Source organism: Lolium rigidum, chromosome 7, assembly GCF_022539505.1.
Source record: "Lolium rigidum isolate FL_2022 chromosome 7, APGP_CSIRO_Lrig_0.1, whole genome shotgun sequence".
In the NCBI taxonomy this organism is placed as follows: domain Eukaryota; kingdom Viridiplantae; phylum Streptophyta; class Magnoliopsida; order Poales; family Poaceae; genus Lolium; species Lolium rigidum.
The window spans coordinates 80,928,181-80,946,011 of NC_061514.1; the positions used below are offsets into that span (position 1 = coordinate 80,928,181).

The 17,831-nt window shown below is 46.2% G+C and overlaps 1 protein-coding gene across 1 annotated transcript; it reads right to left on the reverse strand.

Annotated features, from left to right (window-relative positions):
- Window positions 1–516: 516 nt before the first annotated feature.
- On the reverse strand, window positions 517–1,981 carry LOC124678952 (phosphoenolpyruvate carboxylase kinase 2-like). The gene is made up of 2 exons (XM_047214799.1): window positions 1,156–1,981; window positions 517–951 (listed from the first exon to the last, which is right to left on the reverse strand). Exons 1-2 carry the CDS (start codon window positions 1,967–1,969, stop codon window positions 893–895), a joined length of 873 nt encoding a protein of 290 aa, XP_047070755.1. The 5' UTR covers window positions 1,970–1,981; the 3' UTR covers window positions 517–892.
- Between the last annotated feature and the right edge of the window lie 15,850 nt (window positions 1,982–17,831).

Below are 17,831 nucleotides of genomic sequence, written 5' to 3' on the forward strand. Positions count from 1 at the left end.
ATTATTGGGTTCATAACGGATAACCGATAATGGATCACGGTCCCTCAACGGAGACAGATCGGACGGCCCGAGAGATCAAATTCTCTATCTTAATATGTGTGCAGGATGGATTAGGTGGCCCCTGTCAAAGATAAGGTGGCTCGTCTATTTTGTCTATTCATCATAGCCACGTTACTAACTTGCAACTGAACTTTCATCCTAGCTACGTTACTAACTTTCAACTGAACTAGAGTAGATGTTACCAAAGCTGTCGACGTTAACAACACACCTTGCTTTGTTGTGTTCCAGGGTGCAACGCAAAACGCAACACCTGTTCCCAACTTTGTAGCAAACCAAAAGCTGGGTTATCCGCAACAACTAATACTAAACAGAGCGACAGATAATATGAAAAACAGAGGGAGTAATAGATATTACACAGATGTGAAATCGTTAAGAGTCTAGCTATCAGCTGAATCTGGCGTCAAAAAGAGCAAAAATAACTTGGCTCATCCAGGATTGATGTGGAAGACGTTTCCAAGCTTAAAACTTTTTGAGCAAAATGAGACGAAGAACCACAGAAAGACCAACTACTACTTCATATATAAATTTATACATGAAGGGTTAGTATGTACATCAGCATCCCCGCCACAGGAAAACCGATCGAACAGGTAGGCGTTCTCGTACCAAGGCAGAAAAAAAGGGCCTAGTAGAAAAGAAAGAGGGAAAAAAGAGATCGAGCTAAAGCCTAAGATCTCTTCTTCAGCACTCCTGGATTTGATACAATGGTAGTACTCGACAGTCGATAATCTCTACTGCATCATCGCACACTCGCATGTACAGAGGTTGAAGACGAAAGAACGTTGTTGTTGTCTCTACGGTAACAGTCGTTGTTGACGACGACCTGGGTTCTTCTTCAGGTTGGCTCCACCACCTCATCTCGGGCTCCTCCGCCGCTCAGGATCCATGGGTGCTCTGGAATTAACAATGCATAATTTGGATTAGGATAAGCTGATAATTATGGGCAGATAATTAAGCCTAAGGAGAAGAATAATCTGGCGAAAGAAACGAATCATGCACTTTTGAAGGAAATTATATATATTCCTAAAATATTCCAAATGCAGCACGGCAGCAATGTAGTAGAATAATCCAACGAGAAGTAGGGACGGGGGCACTTACTGAGGACCTGCTCGGCTGAGAACCTTCTGGAGACGTCGCGGCAGATCATGCGCCTCAGCAGGTCCTTGGCCATGGGCGACACGCCGGAGAAGATCCTGGGCGGGAACCTAAGGCTCCCCCTCAGCACGGCCGCGAACACGTCGGAGGCCGTCTCGCCGCAGAACGGGAACGCGCCGCCGGTGAGCAGCACGTAGAGGACGACCCCGGCGCTCCACACGTCGGCCTTCTCCCCGTACTCGCCCCCCGCAATCACCTCGGGCGCCACGTAGTGCGGCGTGCCGACGAGGCCCCGCGCGCTCTCCCCGCCGCCGACCCAGGCGGCGGACCCGAAGTCCGCGAGCCGGGCCCGCACGGGCCCGTCGCCGGCGGCAGGGACGTCGAGGAGCACATTGTCGGGCTTGACGTCGCGGTGCGCGACGCCGCGGCGGTGGCAGAGGGCGAGGGCGTCGGCGAGCTGCGCGGCGACGGCGGCGGCCTCGGGCTCCGGGACCGGCGCGCCGTGGCGGAGGCGGACCCAGTCGAGCAGGTCGGGCCCCGTGCAGAGGTCCATGACCATGTGCGTCCACGCGTCGTCCTCGTAGACGGCGTGCACCTGCACGACGCCCGGGTTGCCCGCGGCGGCGAGGCGCGCCAGCTTGGGCTCCAGCTCGGCCAGGCCGCGGTCGAGGTCGTCGGCGAGGCGCGAGCGGTCGACGGACTTGACGGCGTAGAGGTTGCCGCTGGAGCGGGAGGCGCAGCGGTGGACGACGCCGAAGCGGCCGCGCCCGATCTCCTCGCCGATCTCGTAGTCGCGCCGGAGTTCCTCCTCACTCATAGGCAAGATCTGTTTTTTATCCTGATCTTTTTTCGTTTTGTTTCGTTTGAGGATGGATGTGGCTCGATCTCGGGCGGGCAGGTGGGTAAAGGCTATTTAACGACGAGCCCCGGAACTGAGGGCCAGAGCCGAATATTCGGATCCTTCTGGACTGGACAGGTTCCACTCTATCCCGATTCTACCCTCTCGTCTAGTGCTACGTCTGCATAATCTGGATTACAACACACCCTGATGTACTCCGTAATAATAATTCTACAGTATACAGTACTGTATCAGAATTGCAAATAATAGCTAGATATATTAGGCTCAAGAGGAGTCAGGCAGTCAGCAGGCAGCACGGCTCCGAGCTGAAACGTATTTCATAAGACTCCACCTGAAGTACTCTTGGCTTACGTTACACAATTACACTACTGGACCTTCCACAATACGCACCCTTATCTAATTCTATCACGGTTCCAATTATAGTGGATAGTAGTATTGACTTAGCGAGCAGCACGACTCCAACAGTTTTGTATGTCTAACACTAAATGCTCCCTGAATCCTAATACTACCAGTTTACAACAAGTTCAGGGGGCTTATCTGATTTAATTTGAAGTATTTCAACATAAATTTTGAAGGAGTCAAATTCTTGGGGTTTATATCTCTATGGTGGTTGTTTGATTTGAATGACTGGATCCCGTAGAATTCTTTTCTATGAGATTAATTATGTGGGCTAACCGAACAAACACCCACACACAACACCACAATACACAACACAACACAACGGCCGAACGATACAAGAGTACACCCTGAAAGGCTTACAACTCAACACTACTAGCAAGCACCAAAGGGACTTGCAAAGCGAGACTACAACTCTCCGACATCGAGGGCAACGAGCAGCGAAGGCGCGACGAGGCACTGCCAAAGAGCAGGATGGAGATTCATGAGCGAGGAAGGCCCCCTGAACTGCAAGCACCAAAACACATTCCGGTTCCCACACCGAAGAGGGCCCCTACCCTCTCACCTTGGCTCGAAGGCGTCGAACCATCGGTGATGGGAAAAGCTCACCCGAGAGCTAGGGAAGTGCTGAACTTGAGCTCCGAGGCAGCCCCAGAACACGACCACCAGGAAGAGGGAGCACACCACACCGGCCAAACCGCCGCGGCCTAAGGACGACCAGAGAGAAGCAGGAAAGCCACCGGGAGCAACTGCACGAGACCAAAGTTTCCGCCTTCAACCTCACCGAGCATCGCACTCCCCCCGGCGACGCCTCCAAGGAGGATACGGCGTGCAGCACGTCGTCGCCGCCCAATCTGAGAGATTTTGGGCTTTCACCTGGGAGGTTGGTCGGGGTGGAGACAGGGGACCTCAGCCACGCCTCCAAGGAGGAAGAACGGCGCCCGCAGGCGCCGCCGCCGCTGGGCCGGGCCAGCCAACCTAGGGTTTTCCCCGGTCTCGAGCCACACACCAGCTCCCTCCACAATCCATAGCGAGCAGCAAGCCGCCGCAAAGCCGAAATCGCGGAGGAGAGAGAGAGAAGAGGGGGAACAACCTCGATCTGCCGGGGAGGGGGCCTCCAAGCCGCAGCCGCCACCCGCCGTGGTCCAACCTCCCAAGAGGCCGCGGCCGACGGCCAGAGTCACCCGCGCTGACGCCTGCCGCGCGCGCCGTCGCCTCGCCTGAAGGGCCGCCGCCCTGGTCCTGTAGTCCTCCACAGCGAAGCGGAGCGACGAGATCCTCGCCGCCACCGTCCTCAGCAGCCGCACGGCTTTCCGGCGGTCACCTCAGGTGGCGGCAAGGGAGGGGGAAATGTGGGAGGAGGGGCCTGGCGGCGCTAGGGTTTGGGCGCCGCCCGAGTCACCCCAGCGGGAGCGACGCGGGGGCAGGGCGTTTTTTCCAAACACCGGCTCTGCGGTTCTCTACGGAGTGAAAGGCTCCCACTACCGGGCACTAAGCAGCCGCGATGCGCTGTTCGTGTTGTGTGTAAACTCTCTACTTGAAACCTCATTTCGGTGATCATTTGTTTCCCTGTGATAAAACCAAACGAACTTTGTTGCATATATAAAATCCTCTTGGATTTAAATAAGCATGTTTCCTATTCGTAGGTTCGAATCTTGTAAATCAAAGAGGTAGTCTACTCCATGTGCCATGATCTCTTCTTGACTATGCCTATATGGTCCTACCGTAAAGTGTCCATGTCCTGTGTTTTTGTAGAAACATAGTTAAAAGATTTGCTGCTATCTGTTATTTAAGAAGAAAAAAATTAACCAGTTAATTAACAGGAAACGGTGAGAACCTTCACAACAAAACCACATGCGAACAACTCTCAAAGCATGGAACTCCCTCGATCCCTAGACAAACTATCTGAACGTGCTACAACCATGAACTATCGAAGCCTGAACAAAGACCCCAGACAAGAGAAACCCGAGGGAAATGGGTCTAGCCGTCAAGCAACTTTCTTTGTGACAGCATTCTTCTTACTTTTGGTCCTGAGAATTTTCTCCACCTTCTTGATTCTACCTCTCAAAGCCTTCTTGTTTAAGAGGCAAACTATCTCCTTAGAATATATGGGGCAAGCCGCCTCCAAACTAATAAGAAGGTCGCATAACTTTTTTGCAAAGAAAAACACGACGAAATATCAAAAATGATACACGATCTAGATGCATACGTATCTGGACAAATCTAGGACATCTTTTTTTGAACCTAACGGAGTTGAATGTTTGCACTCTTGTTGCACAAAAAACTTCCTACACGTGGATCGAACACAGCCTTTGCATCTAAAGTGCCTGACTCCGGCCGGGACAGACCGTAACGGCCATAACAAAAAACGGGTTTTGGACAAAGCTTGGGCCACTGGCCGGTGGGTCCTCTCTCAGGACAGACAGGTACGGTACGCGCGCCGAGCTCGACCACGTACGCGAGCACGTCTACCGGACCTCCAGCCGTACGTGGACGCTTCCCGTCGTGACGGTACGGGGCATAAAGGCATATCCGTTTTCTGATAAGATCACGCAGTTATATAAGCCATATCTCCTGCGCCTCTAACGTAACTGTCAGGCTACATGAGAATATATTTGGAGGCTCGCGAGCTTAATAGTAAACACTTATCTTGAGAATGCGATTCCTTTTCTTTCCAAATCGCGTGTGGCGTAGCGGACTGCTCTTTGTTTATATACGCACTAGCTCGTTCTGGAACAGAAGCAGATATGGAGATCTCCTTAGTATATAATCAATTCATGGCACATTGCGTTTCTCCTTTAGCATATTTTCTGTGCAGCACCATGGCAGAAGGATGATAAAAATGTCCGGTTGATCTTCAGTTCTATGCGAGCATATGCCAGTTAAGATCCATTCCGGTAAACACTTGTGACTAGCAGTTAGTACTTGGTGGACGTGAACGGCCGTAATCGCAAATTGAATATAAGCATTGGTTGACCTAAAACCCATATAAACCATAAAAAGTGGTTTCTGATTCGCATGGGTAGAACTTCATCACAAAGGTTCATTCATAATTGTTATCACCTTTTAGGTTCTTTGCACTACTTTATATATAATTATCAATAGATCGAAAAAAGGTTCTCAGTACTTGAACTTGACTCTTAGCAACATGTTGTGTTGTTTAGGTTAACCTCACAAACACTTTGCTACAAGTTGCAAGATGCCTCTCGGGGTCTTAGAGCATCTCCACTCGAGGGCTCTAAAGGCCCCTTAAAGGGCCATGGAGGTGCCGACGTAAAAAATTGTGCCAAGGCAACCCCCTCCCTACCAATTTCGTTTTGCCGCCGACGCTGCCCAATTAGTAATCCAGGGCTCCCAAGCCAAACCCAACCTAGCGAGGGGGCGGGGGCGCCAGATGGACGCGTGTTGAAGGGAAGCATGACGGGAAAAAATGTGCGAAGCTGCCGGTCGTCGTGGGCCAGCGCTGTCCGCGGCTGCGAACATGCCTATTCATATTTTTCATCCTTGCCTTCCGCGTCCCGTTAATGGCCTGCTCTCCGTGCGAGCCTTTGCAGCAAAGGCGGGTGGACGGCAGCAACGACACGTAAAAAGGTTTTGTTTTCACGATGTTCTTGGCAATAAAAGGTTCCACCTTTTTTAAATAAAAAGTTAGCAAACATGGACGTGCAAAGGGTTCCATAGACAACATGCAGTGATTTTATCCACTACCCTCACTTCTATAATATAAGGTGTATTTCATTTTTCTGACCGGTGCTTTGACCAAGAATTACTCATTTAACATGTCTTTATGTCATAAAAATATAATCTTTTTTTGAAGAACACAAGTCAAGTGTGTTTAAATAGGAATACAATGACATCAATTTTATTTTCGTATTAAATATATACAAATAGACTAATTATTGGTCAAAGCGTTGGTCATGCCGGAGGTAGCACTAGTTATTTAGATTTGTATTTGCAAGGAAAGATGTTCACCTAATCACCACAAAAGTCTTTTACTCCTCCGACCCAAATTAATACGTATCATGTATTATATCCACTATAAATGTACTTTGAGCTACGTCAATTAATTTGGGCTGCAGGAAATACTCTCTCCATCCTAGAATAGGATGTCTATAATATTTTGATAAAATTAAACTTCTCAAAGTTGGACCAACTATATAGAAAAAAATATCCCAAATCAATTTATGTAGAACCACCGTGAAATATATTTTCATATTAGGTGCATTTACATTTGTAGTTGTTGACAAGTGTTTGTATATAGGTGCTCAAATTTTGAACAATTTAACTTTAATAATTAAAAAGAATTGTAGGCATCCTAATTTAGAAAGATATTACCACTGGATGCTCGGACGACATTTTCTTCATTCGCATTACATTAGCACTCGTGTGCCTTGCGTGGTTTTATTTTTCTCGACAGGGGAAAAAAGAGGTACGTACGATCGTCCCATTTCGTTGGTAATTATCAGTTTGTGTGGTGGCATGGAGGGAGCCCAGCATCGCCGCACAGGCACTTGTTGAGCTGGAAGGCGGACTCGCCGAACCTCACCGCAGAACCGCTGGGCACCATGCCGCAGAGCCTGTTGCTGCTGACGTTGAAGAACTGCAGGCCGTCCAGTCCAGGTTCAGCACCTCCACCGGGATTCCGCCGCTGAGCCTGTTGCCGCTGAGGTCGATGCTGGTGATGTGGGGCTGCGCGGCGAGGGACGCCGGGATGCCGCCGGTGAGCCGGTTGGAGGAGAGGTCCAAGAACTGGAGCGCGGTGAGCGCGCCCAGGTAGGACGGCACGGGGCCGGACACGCTGGTCCCGGAGACGGTGAGCCCAAAGAGACCGGAGATCCTAGCGAGCTCATTGGGGATGGGGCCGTACAAGCCCGGAACCTTGTACAGCGTCAGGTCCACGAGGTTGGCCAGCCCGACGATGGCGGCGCCGGGGATAGTGCCGGCGACGTTGTCGTCCTCGACGATGTCGAGGCCGATGACGTTCACCTGGCCCGTGGCCGGGAAGTATTCGCACTTGATGCCACGCCAGTGACAGCACTTGGTGGCCGGCGTCCAGGACGCGAAGTAGGAGGCGTTGTTGAAGGCCGCCTTGACGGCGACCAGCGCCGCGATGTCGCCGGCGTTGCAGTCATTCCTGGACGCTGACTCCACGCCGGCGAGGAGGAGCAGGACGATGGTCGCGTACAAGGACAGCATCCTGGGATCTGCAGGTAGTTGAAACAGATCAAGTGCACATTTTGTGTCGTGTGATGTTGTGTATATATATGCACTCAAGTTGCAAGTTTTGGCGCCGCCGGATTGTTCGAACAAACATTACTAGTAAGCTCCCGGATTTGGTCGTCAACTACAAACTTGCAATTAAGTTTGGGGCACTTGAACTCATTCATTCATGGTCGGACCAAAGGATGGCTGTTCAAATACTGTCTGTATGGTATGGGTGATGCATGAGCTAGTGTTTTCTTAACCAACTACTACCATAGTGTAGTGAGTGATTCATCCACTGAATTATCTAAAACACTACCGCATCGGTGAGAAACAGTGAAACACCAAATGTTTCTTCTAATTATCTAATATTATCTTATTTTCCAAAATTATCTATATTTGTTTTGGTTCTAAAAGATCCAGTTAAGTGCATCTTTCCAAACAAACTGTAAAAATGTTTGCTACTCCCTCTATTCCATAATTTGAATTAAAACCATGAAAAGAGTTATGGAACAGAGGGATAAACTTCTATTTCTATAATAGTATCTTATTTTGTCAAACAAAGTCACATTTTAATTTTACATTTTGTAAGAATGTCTTTATTTATAATTTAACAATGTATTATTCATAGAAGTGATCATAAACTACATAAAATAGAAAAAAAAACAAATGTTTGAATAAAAATTAAGACTAACATTGCTATTTGGAAATTAAATGAGGCTTATGTCATCTGAGCGAATCAACTTGTCAATAGTAAACTAAGTAATGGTAATCATATTTAAAGGGATTAAAATGACCTTTGAAATATAAAGTATTTTCCAAAAATATGAAACAAGGGTGGTGTGACAGCACGTGAGAAAATCCAATAAGCTAAAAGCAAGATAAAAGGGTAATGATGCGTTTGAGGCAATTAAAGCAATTTTTAAAATTGAACCAACTATCCAAATTACATTGCAACTTTAGGATATTTCTATTGACTTTTTCTCATTAAAATATATCACTGATATTTGTTATATAGTACTACTCTCTCCGTTCCAATGAATAAGGTTTTATTTTTTGAAAAGTCAAGCTAAGTAAATTTGATCAAACTTTCAGAAAAATTATTAGAAACTATAATACGATATAGATATCATATGAAAATACATTTCATGATGCATCCAACGGTATTGATTTTGTATTGTACATGTTAAAACTTACTAAAAAGAATTACATAGTTTGACTTTTCAGAAAAATATAATCCTTATTCATTGTAACAGAGGCAGTATAACCGTAGACAAAAAATTGTCATTCTTAAAAAAAGGAAAGCCAATTATATTACTTTTATCCACCCGCACCTCACGATATCAAATTACATGTACAACATGAAATTGAAAATTTAAAGTTGATCCCACGACTCACACTACCGTGAATTTTGATCCCTCGGAATGGTTTTGTCAATTCCATGAAGGTTTGAAATGATGTGGTTCCTATGTGTAGACCATCTGACCTCCATGTATCGGATATCTTACAAATTTTGTTTGCGATATCCCATCTAGTTGAATAAGAAAGCAGGACATCCTAAAAAATAACTCGTGAAAAAGGGCATCCATATTTGTTGGACTTCCGATTCTGTGTACCATATGTTTTAAATTTAACTGTGGAATAATTCTATTTTTTAATAAACTTTTTGATTTATAAATTCTATCTTTTAAATATGTTTTTGCCAACCTTTTTGGAATAATTCTTTTAGCAATTCTATAGTTGGTCTTAAGGAAATCGGTGGTGTGCCACATCATTGAAAACATCATTAAGGGGTAAAAAGTGCATGCGATGCTAATAGTTGAGAGACTAACTTTGAGACGTTACAAGGTGAAATAAAATCTACAATCAGTTACAGCCATTGCAATGCAAAAGATAATAGCTGTGCGTGGATGGACGACCTACCAAACGATGTGATGGTGATGGTGGCCAGCAATTTAGTTGTGCCTGCTAATTAATGGAACTAGACAATATCCTGCGCGTTGCTGCAGGAACATGCAATAAAAACCTAACTTGCTGCCTTTGGAAATTTAGTAAGTTAAGGCCATAAACATTACATATATAGATGAATAAATATTTGAGGACTGAGGTAGGAGACAACAGAGATTTAAAAAGGACAGCACATGTCATGGTAGCACAATTAACAAATTTGTAGCATAAGAAATGGAACAAATAATACAATAGAAAACCAACCAAAAATATTTATACGTTGGCTCCCATAGTATACAATGCCTTCCTCAAAAGAAAATGAGTACGCATATGAAGATAACACATACATGATTCTCGGATGGTGCATTTTCTAACTTAAACTAAATATATATTAGTCCGGTATATTTTATAATCTGATTGCGACATGTTGAAATGGCAATGCATATAAAAAAATCTTCAATAGTGCAATACATAAATTGAGTACAAACATGCATGTATGCACATGAATCACCAATTACACTATCAAATAAATGAATGAAACAGTATATCTCACCGAAATTGAGTATGTATGTACATGAACAAATGATCCCCATTTACATTATCAGTACAATAAGAAAATTGGCTTCAATATATAGCTGCAGGCCTACAACTTAGTGGTCAGCCAATTGAATATGATGCTCCTTGATAGATTTATTTTTACCAGGATAAAAAAATCAGATGATGGAAATCGCCGAAAGCCTACTCAATTCATGTGAGAACCATCCCAGTCGACCACACCATCCCCTTGCAGCCATTAATCCTATCAGGAACAACACGGATATCAGGCTTGGCCGCTCTTAAAACCCGAGCAAAAAATATATAGTTACTTTTGCCGCTCTTAGTGTTCTAAAAAACCTTACCACTCTTGGAAGTCTATAGCCTAAACTTACTTGCCACCTGCGGCTGCATAGCACATCAATACATGCATCTTTTGCACAATAACGGAGCTGAGAAAGGCTGCCTTGTCATGGCCGGGAGGCAGTGAAGGTTTGTGAGGAGGCGTAGAAAAGGACAGACACAGAAAATGAGGAAGAATTTGGATAGATATATACACAGAAGGAAGGTGAAATGCATCAGTTTCTTTTACAAATTCTCCGTAGTGGAGAAAGTGAAGAGGTCTGGGAATCATTCAATTAAACGGGAAAGACATAGTGGGAAGACGAAAAGATGCGACGATTATTATACCTGATAAATAGCTGAATGAACCGATTTGGTGATTATCACTAAAATAATTGAATGAAATGGTATGTTATTTGCTGATGTGGCAGGCTGCTTAAGTGGCATGCTTGCATGTTGAGAGAATTCACTTAGTGGGTTGCTCCTATTTAGGTATTATAGATACATGGATTTAGCTTTATCCATGTCAAAAAAAGATCAAAGATGGTGACTAAAGGAGGGGTGAATATGCAACTTAAAAAGTAAAAGCTCATACAGATTGAGCTTTATCCTAATGCAAAATTAAACTAAACGGATATTTTTCAAGCACATATCTAGACATAGCCTGCTTTTACAATCCCCATGAGACCATTGGCTATCTAGATGGGTTTAAGCTAACCCACGCGACCTTGGAGGCGGCGGTGCCGCGCCGCCCGGGGATTCCGACGACAAGCCTATCCAGCGCTCTCCCCATCGTCCTCTCCTCCCTCCGCCACCGCCGAAGGCGTCGCCGGCCAAAGGCTGCACGACGTGGCAGCGGCGGCGCGCCCGCTGGGAGCGGCCAGGGGTGATATGTGGTGCCCTCTAGACCTCTGTATCTGCTGTGATGCGTGGTGTGATGTCGGCCGGAGCTGCGGTCGCGGTGGCGAGGTCTCAACCTGCTCCTTTCAACGGCGACAACGGTCGGCGGTGCTGCTGCATCATCTAGGCATCGGGGTGGCGGCACCGGCATGGTTGTGGCGCCTTTCTCCTTCAGAGCTGAGGGGGGCGTCCAAGATGGGATCGAGTTTGGTGGATGGGATCCCACACTGATCTCCGACGGTGAGGATCCAGTCGGGGACGAGCTTGGAGTGACGGGGCAGCCGGTGAGAACCGCACCTCGACCTCGGTCTTGGTGGATGATGGTGGCATCGCTTGACATCGTTACCTTGTCGGAGGCATCGTCTTTGCGTGTCTCTTCATTTCTCTCGGCTTGGCATGAATAATGTGGCTATCCTAGGGTTCCTCTTGTGTGAAGATGAAGACCTTCCTGTGGCCGGCCCTTCTTGATTTGGCAAGAATGTTTAGTTCCAGAAGGCTCCGTCGGCGAATGTAACCGTGCCATTATGCCTGGAATTCGCTGGACGGGTGGTATTCGGTCGTGCGCGCGCGCCCATGCTTTTATTCCGAGCGTTTGGTTCTGGAGGGAGCGGTGCGAAGCTCGGTTATGTGTTGCCACCAAGTGACTTTTTGGTTCATGGTGAAGTCAGTGACGGAGAATTTCATGAAGCCCGGATTGGAGGACTAGCACTGGAGGTTCGAGTCTCTATGCTATTGAGGGACCTGCTTGGTGTTTTGGTCTCGCAGCAGCAGTATGCATGTGTGGGGGGGGGGGGCGCAGCACAGGTGAAGTTCAGAGTCCTACCTTTCAGGATGAAACCCAAGGTCTGGCCTTAATTGGTTGTGCCTAGCAATGCCTTGTTCAAGGCGTTGTTTTGGGAGTGAGGACTATCTTCAGGGTGAAAACCTAGGGGGGGGGGGGGGGCAGCACAGGTGAAGTTCAGAGTCCTACCTTTCAGGATGAAACCCAGGGTCTGGCCTTAATTGGTTGTGCCTAGCAATGCCTTGTTGAAGGCGTTGTTTTGGGAGTGGAGACTATCTTCAGGGTGAAAGCCTAAGATCTTTGATCGGGCGACGAAGGCACTTGGGCAGTGTACCCTTCTTGGAGGTGTCTCTTTTGAAGTGACTGAAGTTCAGGTGTTGTCTTGGTGGTGGTTGTATTGTTGCTGCAAAGGCTGAAATGCTGTAGCGGGATTTTCGTTTCTTAGTTTTTTTTTTCTCTTTTTTGGCTGTGTGCATCCGTATTGCCATTAGGGTGTTGCGTTGTTGCAGCTGGGTGTAATTGGTATCTTCATATATTAATATATTTCCTTTATCGAAAAACATATCATAAATATTCTAGACTTAACCATGTGCCCCAACAATATATATCCCAACAAAGATAGCAATTACGAGTATAAGCTAGCAATTTAAGTTTTACACAATATATAACAAAAGTTGCAAGTATGAATAGCGGAATGTAAAGGGGACAAGAGACGACCGATGTGTTTTCCTGACTTTGAATATTCAGTGATTCCTACTCTCCGTTGGAGAGGCGCCCGTGGCAAACAAGCCCACCCGATCTCTCACCAGATCTAGCTTTTTCCTCCCTTGATCTCCCCAAAATGAGCGAGAAGCCTTAAACTCTCTACACCTAGCGATAGCCCTTTCACTATCCACCTCGGAGGTGGCAAGCTCCATAACCACTTAACAACTCACTTGGGCCTCTTCACAATCTCCACGAAGAGTTCACCAAGCCAACAATCACCAAACCATCTAGGAAATGGTTGCCTGCAAGAGCCAGGGCAACAAGCTCTTGGACTTTCACTTGATTGAATCACCATCTAGAACTTAAACCAATGCAACCCATTCAAATGAGAAAACGAATGTTCAAAACCGTCTCACTCACAAATCTCACCGGAAGCAAAAAATACTATGGAGAGACAAGTGAGGAAATGAACAATAGAGGAGGTAAACAAATGTCTCTAAGATCTAAATCCAAAAGGCTCATTTCACTTAGAATAGAGGCGTGCGGATTTTGGTAGGTGGAAATGTAGATATAGATCTCCTCTTACTTTTGAGAGGAGAAAAGGGACAATGGAGGAGAAAAGGGATCTCAAAAGTTAGGGTTCCACTTGGGGAAGAGGACCCCTTAAATAGATATTTGGGAGATCTTCCCACTAGGCTACAACAACACCACGTCGGCAATGCCATCATTGATGCCGACATCGGTGTTGGGCGACAACAGAGCGGGGTTGGCATCAAGGATGACACCAAGCCCGACGATTTCCATCCCTTGGACAAAAATTATATCTTTGTCATCAAACTCCGATTTCGATGAGCTTGGCTTATTTGAAAGGTAACAAATTAACAACAAGGTCTAGCTCTTCAAGCAGAGAAACAACAAATATCATAAAGGAGGATAAATATGCAAGTGAAAAGGTTTGACCTCTCTACTAGTGAAGAACCGATAAAACCTTCCAATTGAACACCAAGAACGCGACAAATTTTTCGTACGAAATCCATTTTTGATAAACTTGAGCTTACATTGAAGTTAACAAAATCTACAAAACCTAAAAAAATAGAAGTGAACAAACAATCCAAGAAATATTATGCCAAAAACGGCAAAGCTTTAAGCTCTCTACGAATGACACAATCAAACTACTCACCTGAGAGCCACCTTGATAGTATGGCTTCACAAACCTATAACCTGGTCTACGAATAATCACCTTGAGACCGGGAAAATATAAAACCTATCATTTTTCTTGCACATTCCACTTCAGCTAGATGATGACGGTCATGTTTGCGTCAAGATAAAACACTTTTCTTGATTGTGGTCACTTGGTGAAGACTCTTAAATTGCTTCCCCACATCCCATTATGGGAAAGCCTCAATTATGCTTATCTTCACAAGTCCATTACTTCAAGATGTTCATCTTGAACTTGCACTTCTCAATCTTGACGATGATCACCACATCATAGCATGGGATATATGAATTCTTCCTCTTTTTTTTTATCTTACCACACACAGACGTACAAAACACATAATTCATGGGTTTGTTCATAATGCCGCTAAGGCATGCGCAATACTATTGCAGATTCATGGATGATAAACAAACTTAATAGACGAAAAAGTTCAAACAACGGAAAATTCAAATATCATGGTAAATAACTCCCTCAGGAGCTCGATCATAGTCCAATGATTGGGCTGATTTTGATCGTGTTGGAAGCATCTGATTCGATGATGATGTTAGTCATACCCTAGCTAGCTGCGTTGTGTAGTTGTGTGCTGCCTGGGCGCACAGCTTCTGGGCTCGTGACATAGTTTAACCAACCAGCTCCTGCTCTCTGGCTGCACCATGTCAGTCCCGGATCACAAAGTCACTAGTTCTTTGTCCTAAATAGCTCTTTTCAAAAATTTAGACCATTTTTAGCCATTCCTAAAACTTTTAAACTTCTATGGCCTTTTTTAGTCACGTCATGTAGGATGGCTAAACTGAAGTGGAGGTCACGCCATATTTCTTGGCTAGACTGAAATGACAGTCATTTTTTGTCCCAAAAACAGCTAGATCACGCCATTTAGGTTGGCATTTGCAAAAATCTTAGACCCTCCGAGAATGTTTTCAGACCCTTCAGGTAAGAAAACAAATAGGTCACTTCATTTGGTATGGCAAGATTTAAATCACTTAGTCAGTTTTAGCACAGATTTTGAGCAACCTTGTCAACCAAAATGGCTTGACCTCCACTTCAGTCTAGCAATCCTGCATGGCGTGACTAAAATGAGCCATAAAGGTATTGAAGTTTTAAAAGGGGCCAAAACTGGTCTAAATATTTGAAAAGGATCATTTAGGACAAAGAAACCACAAGTCTTGGCCTCAGGAAAAAATCCATCACAGTTAACCTTCGCAGTATCTCCCACTGGCGCCAACCAGCACTGTATAGAATCAGCCCAACATGATAGAAAGTGAACCCACCGATGACAACATACGGCCAAGATGTCTCCTATCCAAAGATGTCACGGTTAAAAACATGCGTGCCCGAGTGCCCGAGTGCCCGAGCCTTAGGGCATCTCCAACCGGGCGACCCAAACGGACGCGCTGGGCCGTCCGTTTTGGGCCGTTTGCGTGCCCGAGCGGACGCGCGGACGGAGCCCCGCGTCCGCGCGTCCGTTTGGGTCGCGTGCTGCGCCCAACGCAGCGGCCACCCATTTGGCCATTTGGCCTATTTCTTTGGAAAATAGGTTCTCTGGCCACAGATCCTTAGTTTGATATATAATAATATCTCGTAAACATAGAATAATATATAATAAATATAAAATATTATCAAATACCATAAAATATTATCAAATGTACCATGATAAATCAAATAAAATGTGCCATAGTTTGAGAAAAATATAAAAATTACAATTGAGATTGTCTAACTCAATTTGGGCGCTCGAGGATCTCCTTCCGTCTCTTCTCGAACCAAGCTCTCTTCGCCTCGCTCATGTTGGTCAAGTCGGCGTTCATGATGAGGTTGTCCTCGGCTTGGCGTTTGAGCTCAACTTCCTTCGCCTTCAGCTCCACCTCTTTGGCCCTTGCCATTGCTATGAGCTCAAGTTCTCTCTCTTTGAGCTCAAGTTCTTTAGCTTTGGTCTTGGCCTTGACCTCTTCAATCTCAAGCTTCTTCTGCTGGACATCAAAGAATTTCTTCCTGTCCTCTTCTTTCTCCCGGCGCCTCCTCTCATCCCTCTTGTCCGTGGACACCTCTCTCGTCCGCATGCATCTCCTTCAAAGTGCCATACAATAGCATGGACGACGCATCACGCTTCATGTCGGCTTTGGTTGACTTGTGGCCGCGTGGACGACTTGCACGAGAAGCGGAGCTACCGCAGGGCTGCCCACCATCAAGGTCAATGACCGTGGCATCTTTGGCGGGATTGTTGCCGGTCAAGGTCGCCATGTAGCCCTCGTACCCCTCCCGGAACTTGGGGGTGCCGTGGAGTTCCTTCCAACAATGAGGGAAGGCAAAGGTCTTCTCTCCATTGTTGGCTTTGTAGAATTCCAAAGCTCGCCACACCTAGAGCAAAGCGAGACAACAACGATAAACATATGTGCAAACATCGGATGAATAAGTTGAGGTTATGAATCATACCAAGTCCTTCACACCCATGCCACTAACGGGAGCCGCCTCGCGTGCTCATACGCCGCGTGGAACTTGTTGCATTCCGTTTGAATTGCTCCCCACCTCTTTTGGAGCGATATTTCGCTGCGGTCGCTCTCAAATGGCTCCTCGTCCATATTTGCGATGTTCATGGAAGTTTCGGGAACACCCGAGAGCCACCGGAGGGAGCCCTGGGTGGGCCCGGATGATAGGGCGGCGCGGCCGGGGCTGCGGCCGCGCCCCTGTGTGTCACCGCCTCGTCGCCCCTCCGAGCTCCGCCTCTTCGCCTATATAAAGGTCCACTGACCTAAAACCTCGATACGAAAAAAACCACGGTGCGAGAAACCTTCCGAGCCGCCGCCATCGCGAAGCCAAGATGCAGGGGACGGGAGTCTCTGTTTCGGCATGCCGCCGGGACGGGAAGTGCCCCGGAAGGCTCCTCCATCGACACCACCGCCATCTTCATCACGCTGCTTGTCTCCCATGAGGAGGAGTAGTTCTCCATCGAGGCTCGGGGCTGTACCGGTAGCTATGTGGTTAATCTCTCTCCTATGTGCTTCAATACAATAATCTCATGAGCTGCCTTACATGATTGAGATTCATATGATGATGCTTGTAATCTAGATGTCATTGTGCTAGTCAAGTGGGTTTTACTTATGTGATCTCCAGAGACTCCTTGTCCCACGTGTGTAAAGGTGACAGTGTGTGCACCGTGTGGGTCTCTTAGGCTATATTTCACAGAATACTTATTCTTTGTTATGAATGGCATAGTGAAGTGCTTATTTATATCTCTTTATGATTGCAATGTGTTTTGTATCACAATTTATCGTATGTGCTACTCTAGTGATGTTATTAAAGTAGTTTATTCCTCACTTGCGGTGTAATGGTGACGGTGTGTGCATCGTGTAGTACTTGGCGTGGGCTATGATTGTGATCTCTTGTAGATTATGAAGTTAACTATTGCTATGATAGTATTGATGTGATCTATTCCTCCTTTCGTAGTGTGAAGGTGACGGTGTGCATGCTATGTTAGTACTTGGTTTGGTTATGTTGATCTGTCATGCACTCTAAGGTTATTTAAATATGAACATTGAATATTGTGGAGCTTGTTAACTCCGGCATTGAGGTTCGTGTAATCCTACACGAGTTAGTGGTGTTCATCATCCAACAAGAGGGTGTAGAGTCTAGCATCTATCTATTTATTACTGTTATGTGATCAATGTTGAAAGTGTCCACTAGTGAAATTATGATCCCTAGGCCTTGTTCCTAAATACTTGCTATCGCTGCTTGTTTCTTGTTTCTTTGCATCTTTACTTGCTGCAATATTACTACCATCAAGCTGCACGTCGGCAAGCACTTTT

Excerpts from the sequence above, each read along its gene's own strand:
- LOC124678952 (XM_047214799.1), bottom strand. The coding sequence starts at position 1,969 with ATGAGTGAGGAGGAACTCCGGCGCGACTACGAGATCGGCGAGGAGATC. Across the intron at positions 952-1,155 it reads CTCAGCCGAGCAGGTCCTCA|AGCACCCATGGATCCTGAGC; the intron begins GTAAGTGCCCCC and ends TGTTAATTCCAG.